This window comes from Anas platyrhynchos, chromosome 1 (genome assembly GCF_047663525.1).
Source record: "Anas platyrhynchos isolate ZD024472 breed Pekin duck chromosome 1, IASCAAS_PekinDuck_T2T, whole genome shotgun sequence".
Lineage (NCBI taxonomy): Eukaryota > Metazoa > Chordata > Aves > Anseriformes > Anatidae > Anas > Anas platyrhynchos.
In genome coordinates this window covers 30,225,151-30,240,081 of record NC_092587.1, presented here as the reverse complement: position 1 = coordinate 30,240,081, position 14,931 = coordinate 30,225,151, and the positions used below count along the sequence as shown (strand labels likewise).

Below are 14,931 nucleotides of genomic sequence, written 5' to 3'. Positions count from 1 at the left end.
TTCAGTTATTCTCATTGTGTCTTTCCTATTGGGGTTGTTCCAAATGAGAACAGTAAATGTACTGGAGCAGAAGGTAAGTGCAAAACTAAACATGGTTTTTCTGCCTCACATTTAGGAAGTCACCTACAAGGATGGCCATAGCTTCTGGTCTTGGTTCTTCAGATTCTTAAACAATAAATTTTGGTATAAAATGCACATACAAGACCAAACACCAGCATGGCCTTCCCGTTCCCATCAGAGTGTTTTAGCCACAAGGCTGTAGAGTTGTGTCCCTTTTTCATAGAATTATGGAATAGTTTGAGTTGGAAGGGACTGTTAAAGATTCTCTCTGGTTTCCAAGGTTTCTTCTTGGTTCCATGAACCTTCCATTCTTTTCTGCATAGTCATCTAGTTTCAACAAGAGGTGAAGAAAGCATTTTATGTTCCACATTGCAAATAAAACAATAAACAAGAAATTATCTTAGGGAATCAGAAGTATGTATTTAAGCCTTTTCAGGCTGAAAATAGCACTGAACCTATTCTCTTGCATCACCTGGACAAGTATTCTATTCAGGATAGTGTTAGACTAGATATTGTCAGTGCCCTTATTCCTTTTCCTCTTTTCTCCTATTCCTGCCATTCCTCCTCTCTCTACCCAGGGATCTTCATTTTTTTACCCCATTTAAAGGAATTGGATGAGTCCCAGTGTGCTCCTTGAAGGAATAGTTGTAAGACACCTTTAGAATTACAGCCTCTGTGTTTTCAGTAGGTAAAGATACTAGACTCTTGTTGGGAGTTAAGACTCTAGATTATAGTTTGGATATAGGATTTCAGCTATGCCTCCTCCTGTTCATTTTCGTACTTTGCTACTTCCAAGCAGTTTCCTGCTTCCCACACAATATAAGGAGTTTGGATCCCTAAATCAGGGTTTGCAATTCTATTGATATATAAAGTTCTTTATAGTTTATAGCCATCTCTGATTTCCTGTGTCTCCACAGCTCATAGTCAATGGTCTCTGGCCTTGACCAGAGCTTTTGTGCATTCTACAAATCAAGCCGCTAAAAATAAGAATGCAGTAATCAAATAATTATATTGTAATTATGAATAATGCAGGAGATTACTTAGAATTTGTAATTCAGTCCCATGCTAGAGGTCATATTACAAATCCTTTGCAGCCCACTGTGATTACTATAATAGTTGCTCTGTTATTTTTCAGCACTCGAGAACTGATAGAAGTGAATTTCATTACTGCAGCATCTGGTTGAGAGATTGTGTAAGTGTCAGACAACACTCTTGGCATGAATGTAAGAGGTCAAAGCACACAGTCTCTTTAGGTACACTGGAATTAATTCACTGTCCTCATTGTTTGCTATTGCTGATTCAGTATTGTCTGAATCAGACAATGAGAAACAGACTCACTGCTATTTATTTTTAATTCAAACATTGAAATGTCTGACCTTTGCACCAGGCCACGAAGTACTATACCGGGTTCCATCTTAGCATTTCTCCCTTTGTTCAAAAGATCTGTTTATAACTTCTCATCTATGGAAGAAGTACTTTGTCAGTCTTCTTCAAAACCATTCCATCTGTAAACCAGAGCTCCTTCTCCTGAAGTTACACATTATTTCTCCATTTTTCTTAGCTCTGTCGAGAGCCTCAGTAAGGTTCCTGTGGGTATCCGTATCTGTCAATTGTTTTCCACAGCACTGGTGGCAGGTGAGCTGGCAGGCCATTTAGTATCTTAATGAAGAATCCAGACTGTCTGGAATGCAGCAAATGAAAAAGATAGGTTTTGGAAGAAGCCTACGTACCTAATTTATAATGATTTATTTATGTCTCAACTTAAAGTAGCCTGATGAAAGTTGTCGAAATACTAGTAAAAGCTTAGTATTGTACCACTAAACACTATTTATTGAAGTTGCACAAATTTTTACAGCTGCTATGAGAAGAAGGTGTTATTTAGAGAATGATCTACAAGCTGTGGAAAACAATTCTACCACAGCAATTCAATTACGTGAATTAAGCAAACCGGTTATAGTCTTCAGGCCAAGTGGGACTCACACTGCTGTCAGTAACAGCTTTGAAATCAGAAACATGCACAAAGGATGAGGTCAGCACTGTGAATAATAAAGTTTAAAGTTTTTTTGAAACAGGTTAAAAAGTTATTCTTTCGAACATAATGTCCTCAGGGATTAAAAAGAGGCACGTAGTAATTTACGTAGTTAGTGTTACTGTTCTGTGACGAGTACCTACAATATACGAGTTACAAGTCAGAGGAGGTCAATACCTATTGTTTTTTCTCCAGCTTTAATGCCCATGGCAAATTTCTACTGCACTTAGTTTAGGAGAGTCTTGGTCCAAAATATTGCCTAAGAGTAATAATAGTAATTTGATGTGTTTCAGTCCAACATTTTGAGGATTTAAAGACTTTTTTTTTTTTTTTTTTTTTGTTATGTAGCTTTTGGTCTTACTGAAGTAACTCTTCTTTCCTTTAAATGCAGCATTAGCACACTCATCTGAACACAGTTTCACAAATGAAAGGCATCCAGGCTGTGTATAGGGGAGCAGCTTTTGCACACACATACATTTATAGGCACACACGTGCACACATGCACACGAAACATAAGCATGTGCACAACTAAGAGCCTGGTCCACTTTGAAGGGTTTGAATTTCAATTTCACCATATAAACAAGTTTAGCAGGACAAAATATTTTCCTATGTTCACTACAATGTTAATTTGAAAATTTAAGGTAGTTTGTAGTCTATCTGGATTGAAAATTGATGAGATTTTGGGTTGTTCAGATGTATTTTCTAATAGTCTTTTGGCTTTCCTAAAAGTTCTGCTTCTTGCTCAAAAGTTCTTTTGTCCAAATCAAAGCTTAATTCTTTCTGAGGAATAGAGTTATTGACACTATTCCTCATTTTGTGTCTTATCGTGTTGTGACAAGCGTTAGCAGCTGCCTGTATTGCATAACTGAATGCATTCTTTCTGCAATATTGTTTTCAGTATATTTTTCTCTGTCTTTAGTTGGCACCTTTGATTTCTCTGTTGCGTTTGAGGCTGCTTTACTTCCATAGTCCCTCTCTAATAACTTCCTGACTATGTAGGGCTGGAGTGAATCATTATGCCTGGTCCAAAGAACCTTGTGTGTTATGTAAGTATTAAATTAGTGGTGTTTTTCTTTGTTTGGTTGGTTGGTTTTGTTTGGTTTTCACTTGTTTGTTTTAAAAAGAAACCAGAACTGTAACAATACAGCAGCAAAATGGTGTACAAAATTTTAGTCTGGTAAAGATGACTTAAAATGAAGTAATTTATATGCTAGAAAGAATCTAGAAATAAACCATGTTTTAATATTGAAAAATATTAATTTACCTTGTTCTAAACACATCCATACTACAGGCTAAATCCTTGAACAGTACTTATGCAATTTTCACTCATCTTGTAAGTGAAAGAATCCATGTGCTAGAAATTGTACTACTTCCAAAAGGAGTTTCTTTTTTTTTTTTTTTTTTTTTGCTACTAGTATACATTTATACATTTACACTACTTAATGCATTTTCTAGAATGTATTCTCTGTCACTACAGCAATTTCATGCAACACTATGCTAAATCTGTTTATGTCCCCTGTATTACTAAGTAAATGTTTTATATAAAAATATATTAAGAAGTCAATATTTTTACTATATTTTTGATAACTGAATCTTTCACTGCACACTTGTCTTTTCCACCTTACATGATCTAAGGCAGTTGTTTTTTAGATTTGGAGGTTTTAAAAGAAATGGAATCACATCATCACTTAGGAAATCAGTTTTGATTTCTCCAAAATCCTTTGGTGATGTAGCCAACTACGCAAAAATTTACGTTTCTTATGTAATTGTTCTTTGTGATTTAATGAGTACAGTAGTATCTAGTAGCTCTTTAGATTTACAGAATATCACAGGGAAAAGAGCCATACCTGTATTTCTTAAATCAAAAGCAGACAACGGTGTTTTCCACTTGATCTTTTCTTAAATAGGAAGTTTTTATAACTTGTTTATGGATTCCAGAATAAAAGAGTGCAATCCTATAATATTCAGAAGTTGTATTTAATAAATAATGTCTGCCATGAGATGAAACAGCTGATGATCTTTAGAAGGCTTTTGCTGTTGTTGTTGTTGCTTTTAACACTGAAATGCATGTAATTCTACGTCAGCATATATTTCGTGCCTGGCTTGGCAAAGAATATCTGCAATACATTGAGCAATTCATGCAGTTTTTGGAAGACAGATATTATTTATTCTGGCAAAGATGTTTTTCAGGAGTGAGCTTATACCAGCCTATAAATGCTTTAAGAACAGCTACAGAATTAATGGAACAAAATTCTTCTCAATGGTGGCAGATGATGCAACAGCAGCCAATGAATGAGTCTCTGAATGAGCATTATGAAATAATTCTTCACCAAGAGCACTGGAAGAAGCTTCCCGTAGAGGTAGATTTTCTGTACTTAATGGAATTCAAGACTTGACTGAAAACTGTGTCGGACCTGAACGAGTGATAGGGCCACTTCAATAGGTAGTTATACTCTGGAGGAAGACCTCAGGATGTCCCTTCCAACCAATATTTCTGTAATTCTATGATTTTATGATTAAGGTACTCAGGCTAATACAATCAGTATTGTAGCCATAGGAGAAGTTATGGCTGAGGTTTGCCTAATGCTACCTTTGAAAATATCTTCTTGAAAACCAAAGTGTCTTGAAGTCATTACCCAGCTACAGGTACAGAAAAAAAATGTTTACCTGACTTAACATCTTATATAGCCTCAATAAATTAGGATGGATTACCTGACAGTACCACAGATATAAAGTATCAAATGCTAGAGGAAAGATAAAGGAAGGAATGATTGTTTGAATAATGTTGGAATTTTGCAAATCACAGAAATAACAGAACAGTGGGCTATATATCATTTCCAAGATAAATTTGAGAACCAATACACTGAAGAAAGTCCATGAAAAGATTTTAGAAGTTAATTTTTTCCACAGTCCTTACACAATGGTAGGGTAAATTCTATGCTAGATGAATCTTGGGCAATGTCACTAAGGAAACTTAAAGGGTACTCGATACCTATGTTTAAGCACTTAGCTGAAGGCTTGATATGTTTTTTGTCTGTGATGGGAGTTGAGAAACATAGCTCACATGTAATCTGTAGGTCAGAGGAAGTAGTTATTCACCTTTAATTAACACTTTTTATTCTGTGCCTTGAATACTGCCACCAGTTTTGGAGTCCCAGTACAGGAAAGATGCCGATGAGTTTGAGTGAGCTTGGCATAGGGCCATGAAGATGTTTGGAGGTCTGGAAAACGTAACTTGTTAGGGGAGGCTGAGTGTGCTGGGCTTGTTCTCTGCATGGGGGTGAGGAGGAGAGAGGTGATGCTGGCTCCTCTCTTGAGTAAAGCCCAACAGTAATGGATGTGGTCAAATAGCTGTTTTAGTAAGGTAGGATAAAAGAGACTACAGGTAGCAAGTAAATCTTAACTCTTAGTCCCTTCAGATGTTGGGAATCCCTCTTTTGTGTAGTATCAGAGAGCTCTTCCCCCAGCATGCTGCACACATCCTGTCTGTGAAGAGGTCCCTCCTCTCCTTCATGCCATGGAGCCTCATATTTTATGTAGCAAATAATCATATATCTTCTGACAGTCTGGAACATCGTCTGCATCATACCATTCACCACTAAAGCATGGGCCTTAAGTGCAGGGCCCAGTAGAGCATATAAGGAAAGATTTTCCACAGTGACAATAATTGTTCAGAACAGGCTACTCAGGGAGGTTGTGGGATCTGTGCTCTTGGAGGTTTTTAAGACCTGATTGAACTGGTCTGAATTCAGTGTTGACCCTGCTTCGAGCAGGAGGTTGGACAAGAGGCCCGGGAGGCCTTCCAGTCTGAAGGACACACTTCAGACGTGTGATTCTGGAGTTCTAAGCAGACACCTCATTTAAGTGCATTAATCTGTGAGCTGAATCCCTCCAAACAAGCTAGCTGACAAACATTAGATGAGAGCCCATACTGAGAAAATCAGCAGAAGTTAATTAAAATGTGTCTTCCCAGACTACTGAAAGTAAATAATTTAGGGAAAGAATTTAACTTGGACAGATATGGTTGGGAATGAAGCAAAGCTGGGCAACGGGAGAAGGAACTATCGGAGTAAAAGAACAGCTAAGACTGCTTAAACACTTTCATCTGTTATTCTGTTTTCCTTTTCTCAGAGAGTTATATTCCCAGAGTGGAATCAATTTCAGTATAACATTATCCTAAATGTCAGCTAGCATGGATGAAAAAACTGGAAAGGGCACAATTATAAAGTTATGAAACCATTAACATATATTGAACTAATTATATGCAAGATGGAGTGGAGTCTTACATCACTAGGACAGTTTGTCCGAGGAGCACCACCTCCCTTTCTATAAACACAGCAAAGGCCGACGTGTTGCAGTGTGCTTGCCCTTCAGCCCATGTCCACATACTGACACCCATTACAGCACATGTGCTGCCCAGACGGTGTGTGCTGTGGCTGTGTGCACACCTCTGAAGAGCTGCGTGTTCCCAGGGATCTTGTTCTAGGTGTAGGTGATAAAGCACATTTGCTCGAAATACATCTACCCATACACTAAGCCCTGTGAAAATCATACAGATTTGATTCTGGTACTGTATGCTGGTTAGTCTTTTGATACTATCCCAGAAGTGACTCGTGTTTCATACCGTAGTCTTTTTACGTATGATTCCTTCATCATCTTTCAGATCACAAAGTGTAAATTTAACTTCCATGCCTGACCCTGGGCTTAGTTTTTATTCAGCATGTTCCTGCTTCAACCCACTTAGTCCCAGCACTGCCTGGATGTAGATGTTTACCCTGTCTGCTGCTAGAAGAACAAAGATCACACCTGGCTTTTTGTTAACTCATGGAGTGAGGATGCCAGGGTAAATGATTTTGAAGCACACACCTGAAATTTTGTTTCCATCTGAAGCCAGAGTTGGAGATCAGCCAGCCTGCTCTGCAGCACAGTGTCTGCAACCAGAATAATTGCCAGGGATTCTTGGGCTGTGGCCAACTCAGTTATTCTCCTGGAAGTTACCGAGTGGAGGGAGTGTGAGGGTAAGTGCAAGAACATTTGTTCCCTTACTCTCTTGCCATGCTGTTCTCTGCTAATTGGGATGGATTACAGGCCGGGGGGGGAACTAAAAAGAAACAACCTTAGCAATCCGAGTTTGTTACAAACCGGCCTCCAGTTATGAAAAAATAATAATAATAAATCAAGTATATTAGATTAAGTTGTTACGATTCATAGCCTTTGCAACATGGTCATTAAAAAAAGCTGTTGTAGACTCACGCAGCTGCAGCAGTGTTCAGATAGATTTGGGATAAGGATTGTAATAGCTGCCGTCAGTGGCGAAGTTTACCAAAGCTGTTCTGCTTGTCTGTTGCCTGCTCTCATACTCTTACTCTTGCTTGAGATATTAACATCAGTCCCGTGCTGGGATGGAAGGGGCAAAAAGACAGAGAGAAAAGGGATCTCACTGCTCTTATAAACCTTTGTAGTTCAGCATCCTGTTTATGAATTTTGCCCTACCCTTGTTGATATGTGAACACATTCGGTTTCAAGATGTCTATTCAGCTTTCAGCTGCTTTTATAACATAGTCATGATCACAAAGATAAATCAGTGTAGATGTATAGTGTACTATACATACAGCGTGTATACTTTTAACCTTATCAGTTTCCTCTTCAGAAGAACTTCAAATTACCAGTCCCCTGACCTTATCCAAAAGGATATGAGTGCTCTAGCTTCAGACAAGGTTGCGAACCAATATGTGTTATCTTTCATATTGAATTAATTCATTTTATTAAATCCATCTTTTTGTGATTAAGAGGACAGACTGAGGGAAGAACAAATGAAATTAAATCAAAATTGTTATTCTTATCTGCCACTACCAATATGCAAAAGTTACACTGGAAGATCGAAGAACAATGGAATTCTTGTGGTCATGATATGCCTTACTCCACAAAGATAAAAAGGATCAGATAGTGAAAAATGACCTCTCAGCCTTTAGCACTAGTAGTATAGAGACCCTAGGAAACTGTTTCCTTGTACAAACCTTTTCCTCAGTTGGATTTCCCACTGAATTTTACTTATTTTCCTATTAAATTCTCAGTAGACTCACAGTCCCAGTAAAAGTAATTTATTTCACGTGTTATTTCTCATTTTGCAGAGAAAAAAAAAACACAAAACATCCATGCTTAACCCCTTTCTTGAAATAATAAGATTATTTTTAGGGCAGTTAAAGGTTTTTTTTTTATTATTATTATTATTTTTTCTTCCCCCTCACAATAAGGTGACTTAGATACCCCTCCTCCAAAAGGAAAAAAAAAAAAAAAAAAGCTATGGAAAAATATATCTCTTTGTCTGTGCTGCATTTAGGATGTGGTCTTGCCCCAGGAGCCCAGAGAAGTGCAGTTACGATGCATCTGAGCTCAGGGGCCCAACTTTCCGTCTACGTCCAAACATTCCTTCTGATTAAGCTGAAGCACACACTCCTGGGTTGCGTAAAAAATATCCGAGCGAACTCTCATGAGTAATATCATTTGAGCATGATTTTGGCCGCAGCTATTTACAAGTTCGGCTTTTGACTGAAGTGAGTAATTTAATTATGTCGAGCCTGTGAAGTTCTCCTTTTATTTATGTATTTCACCCAATTGTGTGGCTCGCGTTGCTATTGGCTCGGGTCCCTGCAGCCTACCAGATGACTCTGGAGTTACATAAGGCTCGACTCGGAGCCTATATAAAGCCTTTTTGCACTCCAGCAAAGGCAGAATTTTATCGAGACACAAGTCCAGTGCTTTGGTTCACACAAGCAGGAAGAGATTCGCTCGAAGATATCCTGAAACCTGAACCTGTGCTGGTTTATTCGCCAGCCAGCACTTCACAGCTGTCAACCTGAGTCGCAAGTAGCAGCTACTGTGAGTAGCTTCCGTGCACTATGAAGAATTTTTCATTTCCTATGCAGGATAGCACACATCAGACTGAAAGTCCTTCTACTCACAGATTCCTGAGTTTGACAAATAAGTCAGATCCTGTTGGAAGACCAGAGAGAGATGAGCAATTAGCTCAAGTAGAGATTGCTGTACTGGGGGTGATATTTCTGACAGCGTCTGTGGGCAATTTTATTCTCATTTTGGTGCTGTGGAGAAGAAGAAAGAAGCTCTCTAGGATGTATGTATTCATGCTTCACCTCAGCATAGCTGACTTAGTGGTAGCCTTTTTTCAGGTACTGCCTCAGCTTATATGGGATATTACAGATGTTTTCATAGGGCCAGATTTCTTGTGCAGAATTATCAAGTATCTACAATTGCTGGGCATGTTTGCCTCCACTTACATGATAGTGGTCATGACAGTGGACAGATATCAAGCAGTTTGCTACCCTATGGTCACTTTCCAAAAGAAGAGAGCTCTGTGGAACATTCCCATTTGCACCAGCTGGTCTATATCCTTGATTCTTAGCCTACCACAGGTATTTATCTTTTCTAAGACTGAGATATCTCCAGGCATCTTTGAATGTTGGGCTGAATTTATTCAACCATGGGGCCCTAGGGCATACGTGACTTGGATTTTTGTAGTTATATTCTTCATTCCCTCAGCTGTCCTTATCACATGCCAGGTTAAGATTTGCAAAATAATCAAAAGAAATATATATGTGAAAAAACAGAATGAATATGAAGTAACAAATCAGAAGCAAGTCCTGCCATCCCGAGCAAGCAGTGTGAACTGTATTTCAAAGGCTATGATCAAGACTGTAAAAATGACAGTGGTGACAGTTGTTGCGTATGTTCTCTGCTGGTCACCTTTCTTCATTGCACAGCTGTGGTCTGTGTGGTTCCCAAGTGTCATTACTGAAGGTAAGATACTCTCCATCCTCATTAATAATTTCATAGCAGGCTAGCACATAGCTTTACATGTGGACTTTGTTTTTGTGTAAAAGTTACCTGTGATCATTTGGGTATGATTAAAAATAAATTACTGTATTATTTATCTACTGTATCGAATTAGATACAGAGAACTTCATATATTATGTGATGAAAACATAATGTAAGTAAGTGTGTTTTGTGTGGTGAATGATTCTGTGATTAACAAACAGCAGTGAAAGTAATGCTCTGACAAGGGTTTAGTTCAGACTTTTGGAGGTTTCAGATGGTATAGCAGCAGTATTTGGGGCTCTTGAGATGAAAAGAAGTAGCTAATTATTCAATGTAATAAAATAAATATTTTTATTTAATGTATAGAACAGTGGTGTTCTAAGAAATCTGATTTTTTTTTGAATATTGAAATCATGTTGATGAGTCTCTGTAGTACAGTACAAGACAATTCAAAGTCATGAAACAGCTCTTTATATATATATATATATATATATATATATATATATATAAAAGCCTAGTGGATATATCAAAGAACATCATGCTGGAAACAAGATTAATCATGTCAAACTTATACTTGCCTCTTTGTGGAAGGCAGGCTCTCTGTAGGTGAGATTGTTTAAGTTCACCTATTGAAAATTTAAAGATATTAGCCTAAAATATATAAATAATAGCTCTGTCTGATAAAAAAAATCTGATCTTTGTTTTAAGAATTCTTTCTGTCAGTGTGAATTTGAGTATTACCCTACATATAGTTATATCAATGTATGTGTTTGTCTGTGTCTGTGTAGCAGGTTAGCAATAGCTTTTAAATGTAATGCAGCTATCAAAAAAGAGCTATATAGAACTATTTAACTCTGAAATGCATACAGTGCAATGTGCTTTATACCCTAGACAGTTACAAATGGCATTGAAAAACTGGTATTTTCCCAGTATTACTGTAACATTAATATATGAGCAGGTACACCAGAAAGCAGCAGATTGTGAAAATGTTACTTACTTGTATGAATGCTTTATTTACTGTTATTCCTTTAACTACTTCATTCCAGGTTCAGCATTCACCATTATCATGCTTCTTGGGAATTTAAATAGTTGTACCAACCCGTGGATTTACATGTATTTTTGTGGCCACATCCCATATTGCACAAATAAGCAGCTCGAGAACACCTCAGCTCAAGAAGAGTCGGTGATCACAGGAAGCATTCATCTTGTAGACAGAGACCCTGAGGAAAACATTACTTCTGCATAAATGTTGAATGTTTTTTCTTGTTTTGTTACATTTGCCATGTTTGCAGGACATATCAATATTTTACCATTGTATCTTGTTTTGTGGATAAGGAAGCTGGAAAATTGCCTTTTGTTGTATAAATGTATTTTTCTGCAGTTCTGTAGCATATGCAGAAGTTTCTGTGTTGTGCAAACTTGAATCAATACTTCCATCACCACTGTGTTATCAAAATGAATTCTTGCAAAGACTGAGAAAGATACGTTAAATATTTCAGATATTTTGTGTCATAAACTACTTCTGTGATTCTGGGTTTTTAAGTAGCAATTTTCTATAACTTAACCCAACAAATTGAGACATAGTTGGAAAGGAATCTGACATAATTAGACTTGAATATGTTTTAAAATTGTACTTTGAATTGTTTGTGATTCCAATGTGATTGGGGGACAGCTTGACAAATCTTGAGAAATAAGCAGAAAGTCTTTTTTTTTTTTTTTTTTTAATACCTGTTTTTATTAACTCCTTATACACATGTATAAAATTCTGAGCAGCTTACTGTCCTTTTATAAAAAAGATTTCAGTTTCCTTGTGACACTGACCACCTACTTCAGTGTCTGATGCTGTTGTGAATCACAGAAGGTCAGCAGCACAGTGACGTTCCAGGTTTGTGGCTTCCTATTACAAAGCCATCAACACGGGATTTTATCTCCCATGCATTTCTTGATGTGCAAGCAGTTAGCTGAAACTCTCCACACATATACATATGTATAAATGCCTTAAATAAAAATATGCACTAGGAGTGTACACTCCCATTTGGCATTCTGTGTATTTTTATGCAGGTTGTATTCAGATCTATTTGTTCTGGCATGTGATTTTTTGACAGAATGTGCTCAGAACCCCTTCAGGTTCAAATTCAATCATTTCACCTTTCTGGTAAAAATAAATCTGCATATCTTTATTTCAAAACACCATTTGCTTGCTAGTGTGTGGGTGTTTATGCAGGTAGCTATTTATTCCCCTCCCAATGTCTACAATGTAATCAGAGCAGAAAGGAAGGAATATTAGCAAGGTTCTTTCAGGTGAGACCAGAGCTGCATGCACAGAGATTCTTGGTGATGCTTGCATATCATCTGCCCACATTATATCAATGCTATATCAGTGCTATTCAAGCATCATTTTTATGACTACTAGCATTCTCAATCTTGTATTTAAAAGGAAAAGCAAAAGATTTTTTTAATAGCCTTTAAGTTGTACTCAAACTAATACTGCGTAAATACTGATTGAAATGTGAGAAACAGCAATGTATAATAATAGTTACACTTCAGGTTAATGTGTGCTGATATGATTGAATATCCTCTCATTTCTATTTCCCACATAGGCCAGAAAGCGGTACTGCTGTTCTTTAGGGTGGAAAAAGCTGGTATATCCTAGTCCAGATGGCTAGAAAAATCTCCAGCAAGAAGGAAGAGAAAGAGGCTGGGTGAAGATAGCGCCAGAGTCAGACAGGAATGGGATGAATCTGTATAAAGACTCTGTTATAATTTATTTTTTTTTTTTTATTCACCATTCCGCCCCCCCCTTTAATTAATGTTTACTAATTCTACCCCTCAACATGGTCCCAGTTAGATCAATTACCAAACTTAAGTCACAGTTTCCTTATTTGGGGTACCAAGGTCCAAAATTTAGTCCATACTACTGATGGGATATTTGTTGCATTAAACCATTCCCTTTCCAAGACTTTATTTCAAATAAGCTCTCAGATATGTTGTTCCGGTTGACTTAATCCAGTGGTTAAATAGAAATGCTTCAAGGAATGACCTGTGTTCTAGTTCCACTGAATTTGCAGCAAAATTCATTGAAAGCCTCAAAAGGTATATATTTTCATGGAAACAGGTATTCGGATTATGTGCAAATAGTCATCCAGATCCAGAACTGACATAAGTCACAGTACTATCCACAGACTGCCATGGAGCCATTTCAGTTTACACCAGCCTATCTGGTTTCTGAAAGTGAAAAAATGTAACTTCTGCTGCTTACATTTCTGTGTTGCTCATATAGTTGTTATTGGATTTATAAATATTTTGGTAGAGCTTGATTTCTCAAATAACTAGCTCAATGTGTTCTACAAAACTCTTAGAGCAATATTAGACGTCAACATTTCAGTTATCTTGATCATGTACTGAATGAAATGCCACAACTTCTTTAAAACAATCAATGAAGGATCACTGTCTGTAATACTTAAAACAATGATATTTTAGGCCTTCAAGTGCTTTATTTCTCATTTTTTAAATCTTTTTCCCCCCTTCACCCCCTCTCCCCTCCCAAGGATCAGTCCAGCTGCTAAGAATAAAAACAAAGGTTATTGTACCATAGTGTCAAACTACAGGATATAAACACTTCTACATTTATTCCATCAAGATGTATTTGAACAGCAGGTATTCCTGCTTATTTATTTATTTATTTATAGCGAAGTGTATTGGGCTGCATTTTCTGGATCCTGATCATTATCCACTCCTTTCCTATTTGTCTATGCTTGGGGGAAGATAAACTAAAATAAGCTCTACAAGGAAGAACCCCTCAGAAGACACAGGCTGCCCCCATGGCTTGCCTTGCCATGATGGAAATTCCATAGTGATAGCTTTTTTTTTTTTTTTTTTTCCCCATTTATTTTTCCCCTGATTAAGTTATTTCTTTAGTTTTTAAAGAAGAAGACATTTTAAAATATCAAAAAAAAATCCTTTTGCAAATTTTTGCACAAATATTTTCTTAGGAGTTATATTTTGATTGTCTTGTGCTCTCATTTTTCTTTGTGTTTTGATTCTTTAGCTGGACTGTATCTTTTCTAATTCAATGTCACAGATTTCCAATAAGCATCACAGTGTCTCATTATGAGGGATGACTCTGAGACATACCTGTAGTCTGGCCAGGATGTTTAATCCATACAGGAGAATCAGAGACTTGAATATACAAGTCTCTGCAGGCACAGTGGAAGCACATGCAAATGAAAAAAGCCAGTTATCAGATGAAAGCATTCCTCATCAATGCTTAGATTACAATTTCTTGTGTAAATAATTTCCAAAAGAGAAATGCAAAGTTTGCAAGTTCATACCCTTGACGTAAATTGCTATGTTGTTGATACATGCAGTGCGGTATAGCTTCTGGTTATCTATTTTTTATTTTGTTGTTGTTTTGTTTTATTTTTTAACTTGTCAGGGTTTTGCTACCAATGAGGAAAGGCACAGTTCAGTAAAATACTCAAGTTCATTCCTAAGAATGATTGTGTTTTGTTACACAGGTAACAAGAATCCAAGACAATGTGATCTATCAATTATGTGTGCATTTACTACAGGAAAAAAACAAACAAACAAACAACAAAAAAACACACAACAGCATATTTTGCTGTCTTCATGGTATATTATGATAATTCTATTATTCTACAGAACCACTGCTGTGTTTTCATTGCCTGTCTCAGTTCAGATACTTAGATACTTGTAAGTGGTGAATACTGAAGTCAGAGGTTTTGGACATTAATATTTATCTTTAATCTTGCAATAAAATGATGCTGACAAATTTTCAGGGTGGTGCCAAAGCAATGTCCTGCCAATTTCACTTTGATCGCGTAGTTCTGACAATAACAGCTGATTGTCAGGTCAAATAAAGTTTTCCTTTCTCCGTGTTACTGAGGGAAGACTGGCGGCTTAATGTGCAGACCCAAGCTAGAATTGGCAGAGTTTGTTATGTGAGGCAGACGTGGCATGCAGACATGGCTGTATTGGCTAGTTCCCAG

General features: G+C 37.1%; 1 protein-coding gene across 1 annotated transcript; it reads left to right on the top strand.

The window, feature by feature from the left end:
- Positions 1-8,417: 8,417 nt before the first annotated feature.
- Positions 8,418-14,401, top strand: LOC101796234 (arg8-vasotocin receptor-like). The gene is made up of 2 exons (XM_005019029.6): positions 8,418-9,904; positions 10,969-14,401. The coding sequence occupies exons 1-2, from the start codon at positions 8,989-8,991 to the stop codon at positions 11,166-11,168; spliced, it is 1,116 nt and encodes a 371-aa protein (XP_005019086.2). The 5' UTR covers positions 8,418-8,988; the 3' UTR covers positions 11,169-14,401.
- Positions 14,402-14,931: the final 530 nt, after the last annotated feature.